Below are 26522 nucleotides of genomic sequence, written 5' to 3' on the forward strand. Positions count from 1 at the left end.
ACATAATAGAAGGTAGAACAGTAAATGATGTCATGTCAGAATAATTTAAGACTGATCTTGGTTTTAATTTTGCAGGGTCTTTTTATCTTCCTTTTACCCTTTATTTTTAAACTGAAGGTTCTAAGAACATTCAGTTGGAAGCCCTCCAAAAAGAAATAGTATACTTTCTTATACTGCCGATAAAGTGTAAGCCGATAAGTTTTCTAAGGGCCAAAGTGGCAGCGACAAAAGCTTTTATAAACTGGCATACTCTACACTAGCAATTCTACTTCCAAATATTCACCTTAAGGAAATATTAAGAACACATAAAAGAGTTAACAACACAATATTCTTTTAAGCAGTTTATTAGCGAAAAATTGGAAACAACCTGAAAACAGTAGTTTAATAAAATGTGGCACATAAGATGAAATACCATGCAGCCATTAAAAAAAGATATAGAAACATTTTTGACATGGCAGGATAGTCATGGTATTGTCAAGTGAAAAAGTTACAAAACAGTATGTACAACTTGATCCCACTTAAAACAATCTATAAAAGCACAGGCGAATCTGGAAGTCTATGCACCTAAGTAACAGTAGCTCTCCCTGGATGGTGGAATTATAGGTGATTTTTATCTTTAAACTATATATTCTTTTTTTCCCTTTTTTACCAATGCATCTATGACTTGTAGTATTAAAAAAAAGCATTAACAATTCTTAAAAAGTCTCCTTTGAAGTAGAGAGAGTGGAGTTAGCAACCTGAGCACCGGGGTGTACACGTTAGTCTGATATAACTTTAATGGTTTGTCAGGGAGCTTTGATGTCAAATTGTGACTGTGCTGAGTGGAAATGTGGGTGGTGGTAGTGCTTACCCTTCTTCAGACTAAGGGATCCATCCCTAGAAACCCTCCACAGCAACCAAGTACTGGCATTCCAAGCAATATTTCCCTTTCTTACACTAAGCATACCTTATACCTTCACACCCACTTGTAATACAGCCCAGCAACGTTCCTCTACACTTGAGAGCAGTGTTGTTGGTATACAGAAGGCAGGGAGAATTTTCAAGCGATGTCAAATAGCACGTCTGAAGGTAAAAGGCACGATTTCTTTATTCTACTGAAGTGGGTCTCAAACTTGAGTGTAACAATCACCTAAATGGCTTGTAAAAACAGAATGCTGGGCCCTACCCCCAGAGTTTGATTCAGTAGAGCTTGGATAAGACTTAAGAATTGCATTTTTTCTTTCTTTGACAAATATTGAGTACATACTATATGCTACGTCTCCTGCTAAGAGTTGGGAATTTAACTGTGATCAAAAGAATTAATAGTCTCAATCTCAGGGAGCCTACACTCTAGAGTGACAGATACATACTAAACAAATAAATTATTAAAAGTAACTATATAATTATGATTAGTGCTAGAACACAGTAAAGAGGATCAGAATTTAGTTTTTGTCTTGAAATATTTTAAAAAATGTTACATGGAAGAACTAAGACTAGTTTTATAGCCCCTTGAAGACAACAAATAAGTACAAAAAAAAAGGTTCTTGGAGATACGAATTAACATTTTTAACAAGTTCCTACGTGATGCTGACATTGCCTGTCTTGGGGGTCCCACACTGAGAACCACTGCCCTGCTGAGCTGACTTTCTCGTTAGGATAATGTGGGAGAAAGGGCAGTTCTGCTGTGGACGACCACCAGACAGACCCCCATTTGAGTCTCACCATGAGGTAAGAGCCACTTAATCATCTGGAGAAGGGGTTGAAGCAAAGCTGGCTGTAGGTCAAATTGCAAAGTCTCCTATCTATTATTATGGCTTCTCACCCAGACTTGAAGTGCCACATACTAGGGCAACATATTTCAAACTTTCGGGTTTGGGAGATAGGGAAGATATTTTTAAGGAATACTGTCAACAAAGCATGAAAGTAAGCCAGGCCTCTCTGGGTAGACAAAGATGTTGATTTGTCCTGTGATCCTTCATCTTCTGCATGTCCTCCCAACACCAGCTCCTCCATTCTCATTCTGTTCCTTTGTTCTGGTGAGGATAACAGCAGACTATGAGGATGGACTCTAACCCACTAGTGACCCTGGACTCAGGTTTCTTATTTCTTACATTACTCAGAGTGAGGCTCATTCCCATTTCTGGGACCTAGTCTCCTACAATATGAATTTTTCTCATTAGCACCATAAAAAACAATTTAATGCAATGATCTTTTAGGTTAATTACCTTCAGGACAAACACAGAAACAATCCAATCACTTTTTTTCTGTTTGTAAAAGGAGCCTACAATTATTTCCAAGTTTACTACTTCATTCATAAATGCATCCTTCACATTACTATCCCTTTAGATTAAGCTCAGGGGCACAGAGATTATTTAAATAATTCTGAATTGCACCATGAATTAATAGGCTTCCAAAGCTCTTCTTCCATGCCTAAGAACCTATGGGCCTTTACCTGAGTAAAAATTAAACCTGTGACTTTATAAAATAAGCCCAAACCGAAATAAAACAAACCAAAAACCCCCCAACCAACCAATCAAACAAAACCCCATTAAAATAAAAAACAATAAACATAAGAATAAGCCCACATATTGTGGCAAATTTGTGGTGGACAAAGGCACAAAATAACCTTTGAACCCTCACATTACTGAAGGCTACTGTACATTATTGGGTTACTATAATCAACATTCATTTAATGGAAAGCAGAAGGTTCTGATAAAAATGTACACTGACTATGGTGAGGTTAAACCTAGATCTGGGTCTCATTTAAAGAGGGTGGAGGATAGAATTGATAAGGAGTAGAACAGCATTGCAACAGAAGATGTCTGTCTGGTACATAGTCATAAACAAGGCCAACCGTCTGGATAGGTCAGGAAGCTACAGGGGCTAACAAGGGGAAACATATTCACAGCATGTTTCTACTGTGCCAAGCCTTTCCCTAAAAATTATCTAACATACAAGATAGTTAGAAATCTATAGTTACAGATTTTATAGTTATTTTATAACTGCTTTTAACACTATTTTTTGCTATAAAATCCTCACAATAACCTTAAAGTGGCATAACTGTTATCCCCATTTTGCTAACAAGGAAATGGCAGTTTATATGACATCTAAGTCGAAGCTCAAAGAGCACAGTATGTGAGGAAGACTGGATTTGAATCCAGGACAATTTCACTCCAGTACCCATACTCTTTCCCTTTTACTACTCTACTTCTCATAAACCTAATTTATAGCTGCTATTAAAGTTGACCTGATTTTTTTGTATGATCTTTTAAAGCCTAAATCTTGATTTATATAACATAATAGATGGTACTCTAGGCTGGCCACAGAGCTTCATTTCTGGGGGAAAAAGCTTCACTCAAGTGGTTCTAAGCTAACTAACCAGCTTGAGCAGCTTTGGGGGTTAACAGTATGGCAATTCACAGTGTGAATCAAAGCATCTTGTATAACTATAAAACTGCAGAGGAATTTGTCTCACAGCACAGAAATGTAACAACTACTGTTAAAATCTGAACTGTAAATTAAATTACCAACATGTTTACCAAGCTCTTATTAGGAACTCTTAAACACCATTTAAAAATATCCTTTTGTGCTAAGTGTTCATTTTTTAAAGTACCAGAAAAATATCACTTTGACACATTAACACTTCCTGAAGAAATTAACTACACCTTTACACTTCATGCATAAGCCAGACTGAACTGCTTCTAGCTTTAAGAATGTGCTACATTCTCTTAGCTCCAGGCCTGTCACAACTTCTTCCTCTGCCTAGAACACTTCCTCTCCAAACCATCTCCCACTCCCAAAATCTGAATTAGGTGACTCCCAAAACTCTGAAACATACTAACCCTGTATTTCTTCTATCATGACACCGATTCTGTTATATGACCATTGCTTACTTATTTTTCTGTCTCCACCACCAGTCTTTAAGATCTGTAGGGGGAAGAACTGTGTGCATCTTGTTCAGGGTCGTATTCCCAGTTGATCAGCATAGTGCATGGCCCCCAACAAATGTTTGACGAAAGAATGAATGAATGAAAATGAGAGCAGAAGTCCTGACATGGAAATAATCTGCTGACTCATAGCAGTGGTCTAAATAGCAATTTTCTGATTCCATGTATATCACCAATCATTTCATTAGTATGTGTTTCATAACTAGAGAGCCTGATCAAGATAACCTAAGTTCATTAGTAAATTTTCAACATTTTATTTGTAGGCTCAAAGTAACCAAAAGTGTATTCTGTTTGCATACAATTTACTCTATAAGGAACACAGTTGTGCTAATCCATTTTTATAAGGATTTGTTGTTCAATAAGAACAAATTCTCTTTACTGCAGTATCTTCTTAACAGATCCAATTCTGATTATGGATTAAACAGTACCAATTGAACAATCTTAAAAACATTATTTAGTGAACTGAATTTGTCCCAGATGTTTTAGAACCTTAAATGCAAATGTACTAGAGAAATACGGTAGTACTTCTCAAGGACTAGTTACGCTTAAAAGAAATCATTCAGTAGTGTTTAATAAAACAAAAAACCCTCAAAATAACTCACTGAACTAGAATATTGTAATCATTCCATGTCTGCTGGAAAACAAGGTAAAAACATGGTATAACTGCATTTCTGTTTATGAAAACATTCAGAAACATTATATTTTTTACAAAAGAGGTGTACGTCCTAGAGCTCTTTTTAAACCAACAGTTAAAAACAAATTTTAACTTTATTCTTTGGCTATTAATTATACCTAATAAATGAGTCACGTATCAATTCACAATAAATTTATTTTACATAAAAGAAAAAGCTTGCCATTAATGAAAAATTCAGTAGAAAACAGTTATGCTTTAAGTTGGGGCTCAAAAGTAGAAGCTACTTATTAGTGAAACCTCAGTAGAAAGAGAATTTTGTAAGAAAACATTCTTGGCATGAAAGCTTTAACATAAATTCTGTAATGAAATATTTACCATGCAATTTTATTGGCAGAAAGGCCAGTTTCTGATGGCTAGTATTTTCTTTTCAGTCTCTTAAGACATTAACATGAAAGATACTTAAACCTGCTTTATTAAGAGTTAATTGTATATAAATACGGTGTACCTTTTCATAGTCCACCTATTTAATTGAGCAGTTCTAAGTAGGTAATTGGCACCCTGCCCTTCTGGTTTCCCCTTTCCCCCATTAGCCAGTCTGAATCCATTCCAATGACACTGAAAACAGTGATTACCTACAAAATAAAACATTTCCAGTTATTAACTATGTTAATAAACACACAGAAAACTAATCAGACTTAATTTGTTTAAAGTATAAATTATTCACTATCAAAGAATTTAAACATTATTATCAATTTGGTGAAAAGATAAAGGATTTTATTAGAGACAGTTTTAGAAATCTAGTGATTTAGCAGTTAAAAGCTTTAAATATTTGTGATGTTCTATTTTGTTAAAAAATAGTAGTTAAAAAATTATAAAATGTTAATATAACCAGCTGTAATCTATGAAAACATTCATAATAAACTATTTCCAAATAAGTAATGAGGAATTTGCATTTCATTATACTGGAAGGTAAGTCAATCTATGATATAGTTTTCCTTTTATACCCACATTACTCACCTCATCTGCCAGAAGTGATAATTCAGTACTGTTTGCAGCATCATAATCATACAGAACCCTGGCCTTCCTGCTGCCACTGCACTCCTTAGGGTCAGTGAGGTTGGAAGGAGAGGTGATTACTAGGCCACTTGTTGAAGTCAAGGCAGAAGAACCAATCACGTTTGATGAAGCAGATGGTATAGGTGCCACAGAAGTCTGGTTGTTGTTACAATGATAAATGGATGGAAAACTGTTGAAAAGAAAATGGCCAATTATCTATTTGCAAGTGACCAAAGTTCCTGTATACCACCACTTGGGGGCAGTGTTTACCTTCTACCAACCTTCACTTTGGCTAAAGATTTGAGGATGCTAATATTTTAATGACAAAGTACGCTATCCAGCTCACCCCTCTAGGGTCAATTACACTAGAGAAAATGCAGGTTGTTTTTAAATATAAAATCTTTGAAAGTTTGTTTCAAAGTCATCTTTACAAGTATAAACTTTAAAAAGTTTTTAAAAAACACAATGGTTTTCTTTTTCCAGAAAAATGAGTTTATGATATTTCCAACAACCTTCTATAAGTATGTTCCATTAATCTTTTCCTCCCTTTATGAATTGTTAAATAAAAATACCAATGAAAGACTTACTTAAATGTTAGATACTACTACAAGAGTGAAGTTTTCTCAAGTTAATTCTTTGAGAAATCTTTGAGTAACTGAACTGTTTTTCATAAAATCGATCCAATCACATTTTCCTGTTCATTCAAGTACTTATTGAGTATCTACATGTCCAACATCACTACCACAAGCTGAGATATAAACATGAAACAATGCCATTCCTTTATGGACATGTAGATAAGTGAGGAGATGGACATTCAAATAATATGTTATGACTGATAATTAACATAATGAAGACTCAATGGGAGAATACGGAAAATGTCACAAGTTCATTTTGTCTTCTATTTTTTAGGGGAAAAATAAAAGTTTTATTAGGAATTAGTGAAATCCCTGTGATCAATGTGCTTATAAATAGTTTAAAGATAATTTTCAATTTATTGTAAGCCTACTGTTTCTCCAATAATACTCAACGGAAAACAGCATAAGATGGCTGGCCTATAATCATTCTAATCCAACCACTTCTAAGGTTGAAAAAAATCCTATGAAAATTCATATTTAAGTTTAAATAAATCCATTAGTTAAAATATAAAATGCTTCATCTGGTAGGGTAGGTGAAATTAATCCCTTCATAAAATAGTTTTCTTCTTTATGACTCCTGTGCCATCTGGAAATCAGTCAGCCAGCAGCAAAATTCCCTGTATCCTTAACCTCTTCTCTAACCCTTCCATTCACCTCCTGATGCTTGTGTTTAATCTCCCACACTCCCTTTATCATTGAGCCTAGAGGTGGATGTTGAAGGAGTTGCACGTTCCTCATTACCATTCCTATACTCCTTTCCCTAACCAATCCTACCTAATCTTTGAATTTCATGTTATTCAACTATATACTACCTACCATCTCTTGTTGCAATCATCTACAGGCATCTCATTCTTTTCCCTTTATTTCTGGATTTTAGCTCCTGGCTCACTAACAGTGGATCTTAATTCTCGGTGGTTCTAATAGCCATGTAGACAATTATTTGAACACTTTGGCCTGTCAGACCCGTGAGCTCTTCTCTTCCAGTGATTCTGTGACTGACCTAGTTCAGCCACCCACTCCCAATGCCTCATCTAGACCATATCAATTCCAAAAACTATAACCTTTACAATAATCAATTTCCAACATCCCATTCTCTGACCATCATTTTGTTTCCCCTAGTACTCTCATTTCAACAAGCCTATCCTGGATCTATAGTCCTCCACAGACCTACCATCTATCATCCTACCAACACGCCCTTCGTGTCCAAGGTAAATTATTATAATCACCTCCTTGCACATGCCTTCATATCCTTTGCCCTTTACTTCATACTACTCGTTTGGTATAAATCTAATTATCTACTCAGTATCCATGTATGTACTATGACAGTAAAAAACTACAAAACCATGTTGTCTGGTCTCACACTCAATGAATGAGTAGGAACCTAAAGTGGGTCCACAATGCTGCCTGGCAACTACACTACATTTCTCTAGTCTACCCACTTTTAACATTCTGCTCATGACTATTTCATACCCCTTCATCCATCCTCAAAATTCCAGCATTTCTCCCCTAACCTTTATAATCAGCTGCTAAGTTGTTTTCTTTTTTAACTGAGATGAGAAAAAAACAATCAGGAAACTCCCATGCTTTGGTCATCTCTCCTCCTACTACAGATGAGCTATCTATGCTCTTAAGATTAATTTTTTTAAGGTTAATTTTTCCACCTGTGTACAAAATCTCCTCTCAAGGATATCACACTACCAATTCTTCCCTTTCTTTCTAATATTATATTTTCTCCATTTACTGTGTCATTCTTATCAGATTACAATCATGCTCTTATTTCTCCTATCTTAAAAAAAACCCAAAAATGTGCTGGACTCCACTTTTTCCTCTGGCTAGTGCTTCATTTCTGTTTCTCTTTACACTAGAACTCCTTGAAAGACTTATCTAAACTTACTGTCACAGCTCCTCTCCTTCCATTCCCTTACAAACAAGCTTTTGCTCCTACTGTTCCACTAAAACTACCCGTCAAGGTCAGCAATGTTCAAAATCCAAAGGTCCACTAGCAGTTCTCTTTCGCTTGACCTATCTAGTGGTCACAGTGGACCACTCCCCTCACTTTTTACAGCTTATTCCAAGGCCACACTTGGTTTACATCTTACCTCAGTGCTCATTCCTTACCATCCTCCTTAGCTGGTTCCTCAACTCTTTGTTGGAGTACTTCAGGGCTCAGCCCTTGGTTCTCTGTTTTTCTCTACCTGTACTTAACTCCCTTGGTAATTTCATCTAGTCTCACAGATTTGAATATCCTTGATATTGCTGACAACTCTCTAATTTATACCTCTAATTCACCCCCACCCCCAATTTCCAGACTTGTACACCCTAAAATTGGGTATCTCCACTCAGATGTTTCATAATCTCAAACTTAACATGTCTAAAACTGGGCTCCTGATATACCTCACATGCCTTCCCCACCCCAACCTGCTCCTCCTGGGGCATTCCCCATTTTAATTACCCAAAACTCCATTCTTTCAGTTGCTCAGGCCAAACACTTGCAGTAATTCTTGACACCTCTAAGCCTCATATACAGAAAGTTTGTCAGCAAACCCTGCTGGCTTTACCTTTAAAACACACCCAGGGTTTGAGCACTTCTACCACATCTATCACAATTACCCCGATCCAAGCCACTGTCACCTCCTGACTGGATTATTGACCGAGTTATTGCAGTAGGCTCCGAACAGGTCTGTCAGCTTATACTCATGACCTCTAACATCTATCCTCAACAGAGCAGCAGGAATGATCTTGTTAAAGGTTAAAATCAAATCATGTCACTCCTCAGCTCAAAATCCTCCAGACTTCATCATCTCTGAGTACAGCCCGAAGTCCAAAGAGTGGCTTCCAAAGCCCTACATATCTTCGCTCCCTGTTTCCTTGATTAATCTCCAGCCAAGCTCTCCTTGTTGTTGCCTGAACATACAGCTATGTTCCTGCTTTAGAGTTTTTGTACTTTGTCTCTGGAGCATCTCTAAGATTCCTGCGTGCTTTGTTTCCTCACATCTTTCCAATCTGTCTTCCCTGACTACTGTAAACCTCTACTCTAACCAAGGTACTTCCCTGTTGTATTTTTCTCCATAGCATTTATCACCTTCTAATAGACTGCGTAATTCATAGACATTGATTTTCTACTCCCTTCTACCCCTAAATAGAATGCAGGATCCATGAAGGCAGGGATATGGTCTATTTTGTTTACATTGTATCCTTGATGCCTAGAATAGGGCATCTGTAAAAATTAAAAGCAAATGTTTCTCTGATGGGTAAAAGGGTTCTAATGATAAAAAGAAATAATTTCTAATTCAAGTTTCACTCTAAAGTTAAGAACACATTTCCTAGCATCCTTTCCTCAGTGAACTCGGCAGTGATTAAATATATACATTTCTGAAGAGAAAAAAAAAAGATAAGTTCTCTCTCCCTACATATGTGTGTGTACACACACACGATTTTTAAAGTCTTTAACCATGTACTTTACTTTCAAATTTACTAGTATAATTAGCTTTTGTTTAGCCACTGAGGTCTACCTATGTCAACTTTGGGAAATTAATGGTAAAAAGAAAAACAACAAAACACCAAACCAAACAAAAAAACCCTGAAAGGCCATCTTCAACTTCTAAGAACTTTTACTGATAACTTTAAAAAACTCTAGACTTCCTGCCACATAGCTCAATATGTTAAACTTTCCAATTATTTAAAAATAAAACACATTTACTAATCTTATAACTAGCTCTTCTGTTTCCTTATCTGTATGTGGATAATAATAATGCCTACCTCAGCACATCAATGACTAGATTTTGTGTGAATGGCTGAGTTCCAAAGCATTTGTATGGCCTTAAGCAGAATTCAAGAATGAATGGTTTCAACAGCAACCCCTCTGCTGCACTGTGAGAGTATCAGGACAAAGTGAACAGGAAGTACTAAGGCTTCCTGGGCTTAAAATACTTTTAATGATGTGGGGATAGAGTAGTATTCTGATTTCAGATATTAATACCAGTAACAAAACTTCAAATATATAAAAGTATAAATACTTTTGTAAATCCTATTAGAATAACCAGTGGTATTAGACTACAACTCATTTTTAAGATCTAAAATTGGTTTTGTGGATGTGCCTAATTTTGTTCTAGGTCTAGTTTTGAAGGATTAATATGCAGAAAGGAATACCAAAGTGATGGGTTTTTTTTTTCTCCTTATTCGTTGAAATAACTTCTCTTGATATTCCTCCTTCAAATATTATATATCACTCCCCTGCTTTAATGGTTCCTCACTATGTAAATTCCAAACTCCTTATCATTACTTATTTTAAAGGGCATTCATGACATGACTTGGCTTCATTATTCTAGCCACATCTACTATCCCATTTTAAATTTGAACACTATGATCCAACCAGAATGAACTATTGTCAGTTTCCTGAACTTGCCACACTCTTTTTCCTCTGGCCCTTTCATATACATATTCCTCCTCTGCCTGGAATATTTGTCCCTGCCCCTTTCTTGCTCTAGATTATTCCTACTAAAATAATTTCATCTGTGAATCTTTGCTAGACTCACTTGAGTCACAGTTAGATGTCCCTTACAGTAATCTGAACTTCTCTTTCCACTTATCACATGGCCTGTCCACCTATGGCCTGTACTTCTACCTAGGCTTTAAGTGTTCGTTGTGAGAGCAGAGACCATGTTTGTCCTGTACATCTTTTATTTTCAGTGTCACCTTACAACGTTAGCTCCATAAAGGTAAGCAATTTTGCCTGTTCTGTTCGCTGATATAATCCCAGAGTATAGAACAGTGCTTGGATACGACAGGTGTTCAATAAATATTTGAGAACGAATGATTGAGCTGTGTTGCTTTACATGTGTGCTGTAAAGTATATTACCACACTCAAAATAATAACATCAATGGGCTTGAGGTCTTACAGAATATTCTAAAATCTTTTTAACAGTGAACAAGTAATGAATAAGTACAAATTAGTTTACCTCTAAGGGCAACTAAGTGTCAATATAACTATATCTTCCTCAACCACCTGCAAAGGTATTCAAGAGAAAAGTGATCTTCAAATGCTTTTTGAAGTTCTAAAAAGGTATTCACTTGAATTATCTAAAAAGCACTAAAAAGGTATTCACTTAAATTATCATCTCACCCCTGTTAACATTTTTCTCTGCCAGAAGAGCCCAAAATGTCTTTGTTACCACAGAAGTGTGATAATCACTTTCCTTAAAAAAAAAAAAATCTGATTCTAAGTAATCTAATAAAAGCCTTTAATTCTTCTATTTTTCACCTCTATTACTAGTTCATATGAAAAAATCTGAATTTCTTCTCTTATCAGGAGTTTCATGTATGAAAAGGAAATTGCCACCTTCCCAGTTGCTTTTGGAGGTCTAACATGTACTGGTAACATTGTGCGTAGTAAGTCATCTGGGCTTCTACAAAGTCATTCAGACAGCGGAGGTGATGGGCCTGTAAAGGAAAGTTACAGTCACTTCTTAGCTCTATAATCTACTTAAAGTGGCACACGCTAAGGGAAGACAGAGCACGACACTGTACTCGGGGTAAATCATCAGTATCTATCATTTTACTACAATTTACAACAACAAACTGTTTAGCCAAAAAAAACCAAAAAACAAAAAACATCAAATGGACTTGACGATGGTGGGAGAACTACCTCATCAGGTGATGAGGTGTAAACAAAAATTTAAAATATTTCTTCATGTATCTTGAAAAGTGCTACAATTTAAATATCTTGATAAATGACTGAAAAGGAAGCTCAGTTTTTCCTCCAAGAATTTCCCTAAGACTATCAAAGTCTTTTGTTCCAAATGAATTTCCAATGAATGAACACTCACATGTGTACTGCTGATTCCCTCTAGCAGAAGTCTGGTAATCTCTGCTTGACGGTCAAATTCACTTTGAGTTATTCTTAATTCCTGTTCAGACTTAAATTGGAACACAGTTTTAGAATCTCATTAGAAGACTTAGTCCATTTTATGTACATTCATTTAGACAGTTAAAAAATCCCCCAAACAGAAGCAGCCACATAGCACAGGGAGATCAGCTCAGTGCTTTGTGACCACCTAAAGGGGTGGGATAGGGAGGGTGGGAGGGAGACGCAAGAGGGAGGAGATATGGGGATATATGTATATGTATAGCTGACTCACTTTGTTATAAAGCAGAAATTAACACACCACTGTAAAGCAATTATACTCCAATAAAGATGTTAAAAAAAAAATCCCCCAAACAAACCCCAAATGATAATCTGGCAATTCCCTGATTCTGTTTTGTATCTAAAGTGGTCCCTGGTTTCCAGAACTTAGCTTTTCTATGTTACTTAATCTAGACAGAACTGACTCCTTACTGGTACTTAACTCAAAAGAATCTATTAAAGCCAAAGCTTAATGACATAAACATAAAAGCCTAGGAAAACTACTATGGGACTGTCAATCTATTTTCATACATTTTCTAGTATCAATTTTGCTAATTTGTAACATTTTATGAAACCTTAAGATTACCAGTTTACTTGTATAAATTATTTCAAAAAATTCTCAATTATTACTGTAGCTACTTTACTTTGAAGTTATATAGGCTTCAATCTCAAATGAAAAAACTTCAGAGTGAAGCTAGGACTTTAACCTCATGGGTTTAGTTATCAAGCATACACTTGTTTCTAGGGACGTAGCTCTTAGGTTCCCTCAAAGGATTCTTTATCCTACATAAATGTCTTTTTTAGTTTTCTTTCCAAACTTTGCATAGAATATGTCTTAAGCAGAAATATTATCTATAAGATATGCTAGGGTTTTTCTGCAAGTTATGGGTGACCTTTAATCAATGGTGTGCTGGTAAACTGGCTCTCCAGGGGGAAAAAAGAGCTCCAATGTGCTGAGTTTCAATGGTATAAATACTCCTACCACAGCTGATTTCAAGCTACCAAGGTGAAGTTACTGACCTCAGAGCTAGAAAGACATGTGCATAATAGCACACCGCTACTAGCTTCAACTATCTGATATAGGTTTAGTGCTGGGAAAAAACAGTTCACCGAAAAAAGAAAAAATCTAAAAATAGTTAAGTACTGGCAAAAAAAACATCCTCACAAACCTTTAGTCAGAGTTGCCTGGTAGTGAGGAGGAAAAAATAAAATCTCACAGGTCACTCAAAATAGTTAGCTTATCCCCCACTGGGAATTACTATTGGTGATAATATCACTATAATGCTATTTCCCACTACCTCTCCAGGATAAATTGCTCCCCTGCCATCCAAATAATTACAGTATTTCCAAGACTGTAGTAAGTATATAAACAAGGTGTGAACTTTTTCCTTTCACACCCCATCTCCCTCTCCTTCACCCTTTGGTGGCAATAGCTAACCCAGTGAAATAGTCAACAATGAGGTAGCAGCAAAAGAGATAATCAGTTGCTATAATCATTCTCATACCATTGGCAAAAGATATGGCAGAGAGGGCTAAGACTTGACCACTAGACTGGATTTATGGAAATAAGCTTGAATTATTCAATAAGTCAAAAGTTAAAGTTAAATTTACTTGATCAAAATAAGAATACATGGTGTTTTGATAACAGGGCTTCATCTGGAATCTAGTATGCAGCAGAAAAAAGTCACAGGGGAATAAAACAATCAATGTTCTTCCTAAAAAAGTATTAAGGAAAACCAATCCAGGGTTACATTTGCACTATTTACTGTTCTGCTTGGTTGAAAGGTTCTGATTGATAGAAGTAACCATAGCAAACCAAAAATAAACACATTCGGAAATAAATGAGGCTAATTCCATATAGGTTTGATTGTGAAAGTACAATTTGATTTAACAGCCTTTAGCAGAAATGGCAGGAAAGTCTACTAAATGGCAATATTTCTGTACAAGGTGTAAGTAAGTAAGCTAGGTAGCAGATTAAAAGTGACTAGGAAGCTTGAGACTGAAATAATGTTTTTAAGCTAAAAACACTGAATAGCAACTAGCCCGTGCACCACAACTACTGAGCCTGAGCCTAGAGCTCGTGAGCCACAACTACTGAGCCCTCGTGCCACAACTACTGAAGCCCGCGCGTCTAGAGCCTGTGCTCTGCAACGAGAAGCCACCGCAATAAGAAGCCCGTGCAACGCAATGAAGAGTAGCCCCAGCACGCTGCAACTAGAGAAAGCCCATGCGCAGCAACGAAGACACAACACAGCCCAAAATAAAAAATAAATAAATAAATAAATAAATTCGCTTCCATGTCCTTGCTATTGTAAACAGAGCTGCAATGAACACTGTGGTACATGACTTTGAATCATCAAAAAATCTACAAACAATAAATGGTGGAGAGGGTGTGGAGAAAAGGGAACCCTCCTCTTGCACTGTTGGTGGGAATCTAAACTGATACAGCCACTATGGAGAACACTATGGAGGTTCCTTAAAAAACTAAAAATAGAACTACCATGCGACCCAGCATGGGCATATACCCATAATTCAAAAAGAGCCATGTACTACAATGTTCACTGCAGCACTATTTACAATATCCAGGACATGGAATCAACCTAAATGTCCATCAACAGATGAATGGATAAAGATGTGGCACATATATACAATGGAATATTACTCAGCCATAAAAAGAAACGAAATTGAGTTATTTGTAGTGAGGTGGATGGACCTAGAGACTGTCCTACAGAGTGAAGTAAGTCAGAAAGAGAAAAATACCGTATGCTAACGCATATATATGGAATCTAAAAAAAAAGGTTTTGAAGAAGCTAGGGTCAGGACGGGAATAAAGACGCAGATGTAGAGAATGGACTTGAGGATACAGGGATGGGGAAGGGTAAGCTGGGACAAAGTGACAGAGTGGCATGGATATATATACACTACCAAATGTAACATAGATAGCTAGTGGGAAGCAGCTGCATAGCACAGGGAAATCAGCTTGGGGCTTTGTGACCACCTAGAGGGGTGGGATAGGGAGGGTGGGAGGGAGACGCAAGATGGGGGAGATATGGTGATATATGTATATGTATAGTTGATTCACTTTGTTATAAAGCAGAGACTAACATACCATTGTAAAGCAATTATACTCCAATAAAGATGTTAAAAATAAATTTATAAAAAAAACACTGAATAAAAAATATAAAATGACCTCATAAAGGACAAAGGATCAGTCTTCTATGTTTGAGCAAAATTTAATTATTTAACTGTGAAGAAAGCACCATAATACAAAGCCTAGGAAGTCATTCTTTTGTACAATCTAGACTTTATATTTAGAAAAGGTAAATGACAGGAAGGAAACAAATCTTGTTTCTTGAACAAGTTTCAGTGTATGTTTGGGATGGCCACAAACAGTCTAATGTCCCAAACCACCTCTACTTCTGACACATGTAACTGATCATAATAATTAACCTGAGAGGCTGAGGTAACTGAAATTAGGTTCAGCATAATTAATTTCCTTAGGAAGAAAATAATCCATTTTAGAAAGATAAAAAGGGTTTAAAGAAAGACAATGAATTTAAAGAGTTTTTATTCTGTCCTCCAGAAGATCTCATTCCCCAACTTAATTTTACAATTAAGACAGAGTTCTAGGCAAAAGATCTTCTACTGCTTAGAACTACTGTTACTGGGCTAGCTGATCTGGAGCATAGCTTGGGTTAGAGAAGCAAGAAGAGTTCTTTTAGGATGTAAGCTGGAAAAAGGGCAAGAATGTGTTGGTTTGTTTTATCAGGACTGGGCAACTTATTTTAAGCCAGAAATTTTGGTCAAGCTTCTGAGGCATTTGCTATGACAATCTTGGTCAGTGTTACCTTTTTCTAGGGGCTTAAATCTTAAAATATTCCAGGAATATGCAGTTTTTATTTATTTTTATTATTTATTTATTTATTTATTTTGTGGTACACGGGCCTCTCACTGTTGTGGCCTCTCCTGTTGCAGAGCACAGGCTCCTGGCGCACAGGCTCAGCGGCCATGGCTCACAGGCCTAGCCGCTCTGCGGCATGTGGGATCTTCCCGGACCAGGGCACGAACCTGTGTCCCCTGCATCGGCAGGCAGACTCTCAACCACTGCACCACCAGGGAAGCCCTGCAGTTTTTAAATTATACATTTTTAAATTATAAAAATGACAGAAGTGAGAATAGAGGAAAAATATATCCAGAAATCCATTTTGATATATTTTAAGCTTTTTTCACGTATACAAACATAATGTTTCATGAGTTTCTTGCCATTATATCAACTATTTCCAAAATTTGTAGAAACTGCAGAATCAAATCAGAAATTTTTTGGTGTACCTGTATGCTAACCAAAGTGGAAGAGACCCTGGCTTTCTTGATCAACCTATTTTCTCTTCTACGTTACTCTGCCCCCTTTTCACACTAGACATTCAGGAAGAAATCAGAGGCCAGGGTGTAACCATAACTAAGTTGATGAATGGATTCCACAAAGGGGGGTGAGAGCATAAGTCAAGAATTTCACATTGGATTTCCAAGTTATGCTCCACAACCTATTCATGAAACAAGGCTGTATAGTTAGCAATCCTACAAAGTCAGAAAATAAGAAGTTGAAGTTTGTAAAACTACTTAATATTCAGGGGCCCAATTAATACCTGCCCTCAATCCCCAGCACTGTCCTCAACTCACGGTCAGATTCTGAACATGAGAAGTAAATTAAAAATGCTTCTGAAGACCTCAAATAGCACTTGAAACAAATCTGCACTAAAGTCATAATTTTATTCCTTATTCCTTGCTTTAGGTATTCTCCCAGCCAAGAACAGATTAGAAATGGTAGCACAGGCAGAGAGACTGGCAGTAGCAGTAATATGGACAGCTTCTAAAAGTGACAGTCTGACACTGAGGGAGGAGACAACATACTTCAAAAACAAAGGATCCAACGGTTGCACAGTACAATAACAGATATTCATAATAATGACTCTATAATGAAGTTAAATATATGCTATCCTGTATTTAATTTTTTACAAATATTTTCAACTAAAATGACAGAAATATTAGCTTTAGTGCTGTAGAGAACAAGCTTCAGTTACCTTGAAAACTCATTTGTGTGACATGATATATATTCACTTCTCTGAAGATAACAGGACATTGTGTTAACTATATTTTATATAATTATCATATGAATAAACCAAGTATTATATAAAACTGTCTTCTGACAAGGCGTTGTAAGGATTACCACTTAATATAACAGCTATCTAGTATTTATTAGAGTGTATGCAAACCACATCTCTGCAGCATTGTTCTATTACTCTGTGGAACTACTACTAGCCAAACAGATCTAAGCTTTCCATAATGATTTTCAGATTTTATAAGATACAGTAACAAAGACTGTGATTGGCCCCATAGTTGTTGCCCAATAAAGATTTACTGAATAAATGACAATTAAATTCTTGTTTCATAATTCTGTAGTTTAATGATTTACTTACTTTTGTCACTTCCTCTGCCCAAATCTAGCCAGCATTAAAAATTAGAGAAAAATATAGAGCATGAAAGTTGGAATTTAACATTTTCTACAACTTACTATAGAAAAATGTAAATATTTTAATTTACATGGCATACTCTCTTTTTCCAGAATCACATTAACAGATTAAACACAGTAATAATTAAATCAGTAGAGCTTAATATACTGTGAAAGTATGCCTTCATATGTATCAATACTATTGATGTTTGAATCTTATACTAATTCCATAACTTAATAACAGTTTTCCAAAACTGGGAATATTTAATGCCTCAGTTCTAGTATTCTCATCAGTAAAATGAGAGGTTTAGAGTATATGATTTCTAATTTCTCATTTAGGTCCAAAATTCTGCAGTTTTACTAAGTTATAATAAAGCAAGGATAAATGGACACTAAATGTTGATTTAGCCATGGTGGGAGGCACAATGAACTTGAGATATAATGAACTTAAAATTACCAGAGTTAAATACATCGTACTATAAGTAGATGACCTAACTAGTAAAACAAATGCCTAATAAATGAAACAAAGTCTTGCTAACTGTTTAGGGTATTTTTACCTAAGATTAAAAAAAATATATGATTTATATGCTAAATTACCAATGACTGAAACAGTTTCACAATTCTCATTTACCTACATACAGATAGGACAATGGAAATAAATGAATGCATTCTCTTGCTATCTAAGGAAAGCTCTAATTTAGCCAGGGCTTCAATAATTATAGTAGTTTAAAAAAACAAATGCATTTTACATATTCTGTACAATAATCTTTTCTATTACATGTTTTTTTCCCCTCCTTTGAGTTCACTGCTAATGAAATAAAAGTAGTCAATTGATTTAACAAATAAAAACTGTCAATTATTTATTACTTATACGGCAGAGTCTATGCTACTTCTATGGCAGTAATACACCCAGGAGTATTATACCAAACACTGTATCTATAAATCTTTATTGGCTAACATTTATGAATTTTGGGACTATGTTCAGATTTCTATCTTGTTAAAAAATTAAAAACACTTAACATCTCAAAAATTTCCTCAAATCAAGCTCAGTAATATACAAAAGATATTACAGAATAATTCTCATTCCCAATTCAAAGCTATCACTATTCTGCAACTCTCCTAAATGAATTAACACTGGACAGGCTTCCACACTACAGAAATACCTAAACTACTGGGGTTTGTCTTGGCCTGGAATCACAGAAGAAATTAATTCTATGCTGAATTTGGGTGAAAATTAAGGTAAACACTGAAGGTACTGTGAAGCAAAGTAAATCTGTACATCTTATACATTTCTTTAAGTAAATTTTGTTAATTTTTTTTGCCAACAGTGAAAATATTAAGTGCCAGCTAAATTAACATCTTTTATTATGTATAAAAGGCACTATATATTTATGTGTAGTATAAATACATGTAAATATTTATGTATTTGTGTATATATTCAGACTCTAATTTGGCACAGCCGAATTTGGCAATTAGAACACAACTTCTTTTCTTCAAGTTCCAATATTTCTTCAGCTAGTATTCTCTGTATTTTTTGTTAGACTAATGAATGCATGGCTTCAACTACTTTAGACTTTATATGTAGATAACAGCAAGAGAAGGCACTTTATTCAAGATGTAGAAAACACGGTAGGCCAACAAACCTTCAGCCATTTTACATGCAGGAAGTTGAGCATGTAAGAGAAATTTACCATAATGTTATCTCCTTCAAGGCGTGCTGAGTTTAGTTGCTTAAGTGCATAGGTAAGAGACAAAGAACACATTATACCAATGAACACAGTAAAACAAGTTACTTCTGCACACTAAAGAACACACAAACAAGTATTAAGAACCGATAAAATGGTCTTCTACTTAAAAAAAAAATCCAACTACAGAATTTCATACAATGGTACCTGTTCAATTTTTTCAAAAGATTCAATTTTCAAAGATAAAAAACATGGTTGATGCTTGATTTTAAATTAGAATTATTTAGGGAAAATGCATCACTTTAAAAACTGCCACAATTTCCTAAATTTTTATTAAATTTTCACCTATGAAAGCCATTCTGCCTACCCACAATTTCCCTATTCAAAGATCATTTCTATTTTATTAATGTATGATGCCTTCAGCCATGTTCTCTTTCAATCAGTCTCACAGGTCTTAGCATACCCTGAAGAGATATATGAAAGGCATGTCAATCCTTGTATTTTTAATAAACTTTAAATTCTAATATATGTACATTTAAGTTAAGGTTATATGATGGTGCTATAAATTCACTCAGTTTGCAGATTAAAGACGTAGAATGCTGTGGAAATGCTTAAGCGGGCAGAGGGACATACTTGTTATGTTACTTGAAAATGTATTTTCCATCATGTTTGGATACCCAAAAGTAACAGACGTCTAAACCTCTCAATATCAGAGAGCTTTGAAACCAGATGATTTTTTTCTTCCCATTAACAACACTCTAAAATGATTTTTTAAAAAGTTTATATAGACTAAGTTAGGTTAACAAATGTCAGTGCTTTATAACTTAAATGCATAAGTTATATTTGTTTTTGCTTCTCTGATGTAAGTTTTATACTATTTTCAAAGCTGTACTTTATTCATTGTAAAATATTCAGGGAGGTTTTCTCTTTTCTGCTCAATTGGTATATTTTTGAGAAATGTCTTTGATGTTGCTTTACCATTCTTCAACACATTAACTAATAAAACAGATTAGTAAAGTAGCAATATTGAATATAGGCAGAAATATTTTACTGGTATGGCAAAATCACCAAAAAATTCAATCTACTATAGCAGATTGTAAACTGAGGGCAGCAGAGATTTTGCACTATTTATATATGAACTCCTTCTCAGCAAAGCACCTTGTACAAAATTAGCATTCAGTAAATCTAGAATTTAAAAACAGGTCACAAGAAACTAGTAAACAAATTTTTAAAAAAGTGCTGACATGCACAGGTCCCAAATCTTACAGAGGAACAACTAGTCACAAAACAATCCGAGGAAATTTACAAAGAACTAAAATCAAAGAAAGTCTGAGATTAGAGTAACCTCCTCAGCCACCAACTAGGAGCAGGAAATGTGTCAAAGAAGAAAAAAAAAAGGAAAAACAAACTCCTAGTGGTTTCAATTTTTCTGTATTCTTCAAGTAAACGGAAGAGAAATACAGAGAAAAAAAAATCACAAAATATAGGCATGCCTCAAGGCTTTATGTGATAACAAACTAAGAGGGCTTTTCCTTTCCAAAGTATTTCAGACTTACTGCTATAAAGTTTGAAGAAAAACAAGTTGGTTATCTAGAGGGAAAGAACACAACTAAAATCAGGAAATGTGAATTTTTGTCTAGACTAATATTTTTAATATTTGGCTACAGTTAAATTTTGTTTAATGCAATATATAAATTCTAGAAAAGCTGTGTACAAACATAATTGTTGAAAAATTCATTTGTATAAACTTTTATTTTTAAATGTAAATTCTCATGGAAAAAATTTTGTCCTCAATAATACACAGCACAGAAAATCTGTCAACATCTTTCCTGGATATATCAAAAGGAATTATCTCTCAAAATTTGTCTACTATTATATTTGGTTCCTACACATTTTAATAGCAGTGGTAAAATAATTTAGAATACATAGGACCTGGTATACTGTTAAATTTATGAACTCTCTGGCACTTTTCCAAGTAAAATGTAGACTATCATTATTCTGTAACAGTGTTTGTTAAAGAAAGTTTTGTATTCTTATTCCATAATCACTGGGCACATATAAACATTTCAAATAAAGATATTCTGTTCTAACATTTATTTCCAAATGATCCTTATTTAACATTTTTTCTGATTATGAAATTTGTATCTTAAAAACCAATTCATATTTTGCTATATAAGTTTATTGTTAGCAACTTAGAAATTCATATCCTAATTTAGAGTCTCTTGCCATCTATGGTATTCATCTGTAAAGTTCTAATTCTGCAAAAAGCTTGTTTAGGGAAGTTAAGCCGTTCTTTATGATGATGTCATCATAAATTCTGAGGTGAACTAGCCAGTGATTTTGAAATTAATGTCTTGTCAAAGACAGCTCTTCTCCAGCAGTTGCTAATACAGAATCTCCAAAAGGAGAACTGTCTAGAAGAAAATAATTTATTCTGCTCATATAAGGTGTTGGGTAATCTCATAAGACAACACTGTCCAACACCAAGTTACCAGTTTTAAATTTCACTCTAAACCAAGTCTCAACCTTTTCTTTCCCAAAACAAGAGAGCCACAATAGACTTCTACCAGCACCGTGGTAATATGCTCCTAAGGCAATGATTCTTGACGATAGTAGTGGTAGTGAGTTGGGAACAGAAGGCAGTGGGAATGTCACGTCTCTTAACAAAACATATCCCTTAGCTCAAGAATGAACTTGTTAGCTTCATCTAATAAATTCATACTTGTTTATATTGTACTATCTTAAAGGTGCTCCAATTCAAGCCTGATTAATCTCTTCAAACTTTGGAAAAGAGATATAAACTATATAAATATTACATTAAATCAGAAGCTTATAAATAAAATCTTTAAAGTTATTAAAGTTATATATATATCCTCACATATACATATATATAAAATCACTGAACTACTATATTTAATATATACCCACTTAGTCTTAAAAGACTACTCTGAGATTGATTTTTATAAAAAATATACCAGAACTTATTTATCCAAACAGGTTTCCTCCCCCTTCAAAAGAGCCACCTGGGACTCCATGTTGCCGCTATCTGAATAGTTTTGGAACTATTCTTGGTGACAACTCCTTCAGTCAGTTTGAGTCCCATGTGGAAAGGGAGTCACATCTAATTTTTAAGCTACACATAAGCATTCTCAAACTTGATTCATTCTTATCTTAATTACTATCTGTTTTTCTATTTCAAATATAATAAATCTATTTCCAGAAGACTTATTTTCCATCACCGCTGAGGTTATTCAAAAAATATGACACAGCTTTAGGAGCTCTTATAATTTTTGTTTTTTAGCAACAAGTGTATCACTAAAATAAGAATATTGCCTCTTGATATGACTACTTTTCACTGATTTGAATGTATTAAGTTCTGAAAAGTTTGTTTAAAAACACAAAAACAATACCCTAAAGTCGTATTCTAGTCTTGATAGATTACAGCTTGCATGTTATATGAGTGAAACCTTTTACAAGTCTTAAAGTTATTAACCTCAAATACTCTTCTATTAAAAAAAACACTACTTACTGATGCTCTAGTTTCTGCAGCTTTTGCCTTTTTTAGTCTGGTTTTTGCAGCATCCAAATCCAGTCTCTTATTTTGTAATAGTTTCCTTTCTTTCTATAAATATAGGAAAGAAAAAAAAAGCCTAATGATGCTAAAAATCCAGTAAGAGCATACACATTTAAGGTATTATTCTCCATTAAATATATGAATCATCTGATAAAGATCTATGATTACAAAATTGGCTATAAAGTGACGATTCAGGTATCTGACTCCATTTTCTCACTATTTCCAATTTTAAAATGATAGAGACATTCTAGATATCTGGGAAAGATGGCAGGTGATGGCAGATACAAAAGAATGTTAGTTTTAATATTCTGTGATTTTGCCCCTCCAGGGAACATTTGGCAATATCTTCTTGGTTGTCACAACTGGGGGAGGGATGTTACTAGCATCTACTGGGTAGAAGCCAGGGATGCTGCTACACATCTTATAATGCAGTATAGCTCCCACAACAAAGAATTATTCAACAGATAATCTAGGAAGTGCCTATGGTGAAGAAGGTAGAGGGCCCAGGGCAAAGCTCCTTGAAACTCTGTGCCACAGCAACAAAAGCAACTCTATTACTACGAAAACAGAATTTCAAATTTATAGAATGAATAATGAACAAACATTAGTATGATATCTTAGAATTAGTACGATATCTTTGAATTCCTCATGGGAACATCAAGCTTCTTTATAACAGGTAAGTTTATAAGAATTCACTGTTTGCTTTATTAGTTCTTAGAATTCATATATCAAATATCATCCTATTGACAATCTAATATCTTTTCAATTGTATTTCATCTTTGTGGTTTTTCCTTTGTCTCAGGCCAAACACTTTTATTCACAAATTCACTGTAAACATATTGAGTTTCAATAATATTTTGTAATAAGAAATCTTCTAATTAAGTTTGAAGTAGTATTTACAATAAAGAGCAGTCTTGCAAGAATCTTAGGAAAAGGATATTCACCTAGAACTCCACTCTCTATCACTTAAAAAACAAATTAAACCAAAAAAAAATAGATTAACAGATTAGGTTTGGGAAAGTGATTTTTTTTTCTTTATTTCAGCAATAAAACACAGCTGTGTGAAAAGAAGATAATAGACTTCTAGGGATACAAAAAGACAGAAAGGCTAATAGCCAGAAATATAGCTTCCAGTAATTGGGATTCTGGCTCCCAGTTTAAATGAACAGCTATATGGCTATACTGTGGTGATAAATTGTGCCGTATTTTAATAATCATTCCAGGAACTTCTCTATAGATTTTAGTGCTGGTAACGAACAAGAATGGATGTAAAGACACCTCAGTAACACTACAGGGACACAAAAGTGGAGTCCGTATCATTAATAGTCCTTTATTTCGGTTAGTTTTGTGTTCTGCTGGAATATGCATCTAACTAGATTATTTAATTTTTCTAATCTGCTACATCTACAAAGTCATTAAGAGGGCAAATTATTCATTAAAAACTAAGTATATACCTAAATTATTTTACTAAAAAAATGAACATTTTCCAACTCACAGCAATTGTTTTGTAATCTCCTTCTATAAAGTTTCTTAAAGGAGTGAGAAAATTTAAGGCTGATGTTTGAATCAGCTCTCTGTCTGCTGTTCCAATTCGTTTTTGTGTTTCTCCACATTTAATAAGGGCATTACCTGCAAAGGAAAAAAGTTTGGTTTTTTTTTTTTTTTTTTTTTTTTAACCATTGTCTGGTAATGTCAGAAAATCATGTTAAGATAAATCAGCAATTTGATCTGCCTTAAAGTTAGTTGTTACTTGTTTACTTAAGTAAAAATCAAATAAAATTAACTGTAGTTAAGGTAGTTTTATTTTGAAAGTAAATTTAAGATTATAAATATCAAAATGAAAATGACAAAGGTGAACTCCTTATCATATCATAGTTAATTGTACCAACTCTACCAATGGGACAAAAGAGGACAGATACACTAAAAAATACTTACGGTCACAGCTCAAATAGGGTAGATATATTTATAAAAGTATAATTCTTAAAATATTTTAATAAGTAGATAAAGTCAAAATTCTTTTGTTTCTGTATTTATGCACTTACCTCGTGTCTATAAATAAGAGTATATACTTGTATCTTAAGTTAAAAAAAAAACAACCTATGTTTTGCAGCACATATACCCTAATATTTAAATAGGACAAATTCAGTAGAAAATAGAGAAAAAGAAAGAGAACCACAAGATTGGTTCTACTTCCAGTTCTATCTCTAATAAGCTTTAGTTCTGTGGATCTTAATTCCTTCATGCTCAGATAAAATTAGATCTGATTGATAAGGAAGGTAATAATATAATGTAGTTAAGAGCTCAATTTCTGGATACAGATCTACATTTGAATTACTAGCTGTGGATGAACTATGTAACCTCTCTAAGACTCAGTTTCCCTGTCTTTACACAGAGATAATAGAATTTACAAGTAGGATATAAGTGAGGATTTACCAATACATATATTGTACAGTGTTTAGCCCAATTCCTGAAATATTCAATTACTAATACTAATTTATTACTAATACTAACCATCTATTACTAATACTATTATCAATTATTAATAAATAGATTCACAAAGCCCAATTCAAATAATCAGGGTACATTCAATGGAATTATTAGAAGTGCAAACAGGTTAAGCAGGTTAAAAAGGAAAAAATTTAGAAGGTTTCTGAATGTTCATGCTCCACTAGGTCTTCAGCTTGGTGAAGGAAAGGGCTGGGTTTTCACGTACCTTTATGACCCCAACATCTAACTGAGTCTGGCACAAGAAGGCAATAACAAATCTGATCGATATATAAAGTTTTTGTAAAATTTATAGTTAAAATTTAGAAGTCAAAGTATAGAAATTTTAAGCATTTTCAGACTTCTGAAAGAATTATATTTTGAAGAACACAATGTAATAGTTTCAAAGTTGTACAGCTATAAGCCAGTTAATGGATTAATAGCATTCATTACACAGTACTTAGGTTATTTCCATCTGACATAAATACTACTAAAACTAAGTTAATTTAGTCCCAGAATTTATGTGCTATTTCATAAATCAGGACTATATACGTAGAAAATCACTTAATTTACCTATCATTTCATATCCAAATAAGGACAAATTTCTTGCAGAAGTCTTAATAAAAAGAATTATTAGCCATGAAGAACAGGAAAAAAGCTATAGAAATCTGAAATGGTCTTATGTTCTGAGAAAATTAGATTTGAGGGGTAATGATATATAACTGAGCTTCAGAGTTATACATTAAAAAAGTCACTACAGCAACTAAAAAAAGCTGGCATAACTGTGAAACGTAATAGAAAATTTAAAGTATATGAGGAAAATAGAAATAAAATGTCATCCAAACATCGAGAGATAACCACTGTTAACATTTTTGTGGTACTGACATTACTTGGGTAACGAAAGCACTAGTTCAAATACTTAGTATGTGCCAGGTACTTTATTATAGAAATAAATCCTCAAGAAAGCTTAAAAAAGAAAAATCAACTAGAGGAGACATATATAAACAGAGACTGCAATATATCACAAAAAGTACAACAGAGGTGCTGCAAGATTCAATGGGAATACCTATTTAGACATAAAAAGATGTGAATTCTCAGAATATATGCTTAAATATATTAA

General features: G+C 34.4%; 1 protein-coding gene across 5 annotated transcripts in view; it reads right to left on the reverse strand.

The window, feature by feature from the left end:
- Positions 1-328: 328 nt before the first annotated feature.
- The window catches only part of SH3GLB1 (SH3 domain containing GRB2 like, endophilin B1), a 38764-nt gene continuing 12570 nt past the window's right edge, over positions 329-26522 (reverse strand). For 2 of the 5 annotated variants that reach the window (XM_089920014.1, XM_089920019.1), the window contains 8 exons: positions 24414-24547; positions 22874-22966; positions 19303-19389; positions 17628-17651; positions 12077-12166; positions 11590-11690; positions 5578-5806; positions 4738-5192 (listed from right to left, as the gene is read on the reverse strand). In XM_089920014.1, coding sequence (XP_089776140.1) covers positions 5085-5192; positions 5578-5806; positions 11590-11690; positions 12077-12166; positions 17628-17651; positions 19303-19389; positions 22874-22966; positions 24414-24547 — 866 coding nt within the window. In that variant the 3' untranslated portion in view covers positions 4738-5084. Of the gene's footprint in view, positions 2013-4737; positions 5193-5577; positions 5807-11589; positions 11691-12076; positions 12167-17627; positions 17652-19302; positions 19390-22873; positions 22967-24413; positions 24548-26522 lie in introns of those variants that run through there. The other 3 variants (XM_089920036.1, XM_089920029.1, XM_022580932.3) reach the window with 3 other exon arrangements.

This window comes from Delphinapterus leucas, chromosome 1, assembly GCF_059928025.1.
Source record: "Delphinapterus leucas isolate spDelLeu-1000000601 "Yukka" chromosome 1, BTC_Dleu_Yukka2, whole genome shotgun sequence".
Classification (NCBI taxonomy): Eukaryota; Metazoa; Chordata; class Mammalia; order Artiodactyla; family Monodontidae; genus Delphinapterus; species Delphinapterus leucas.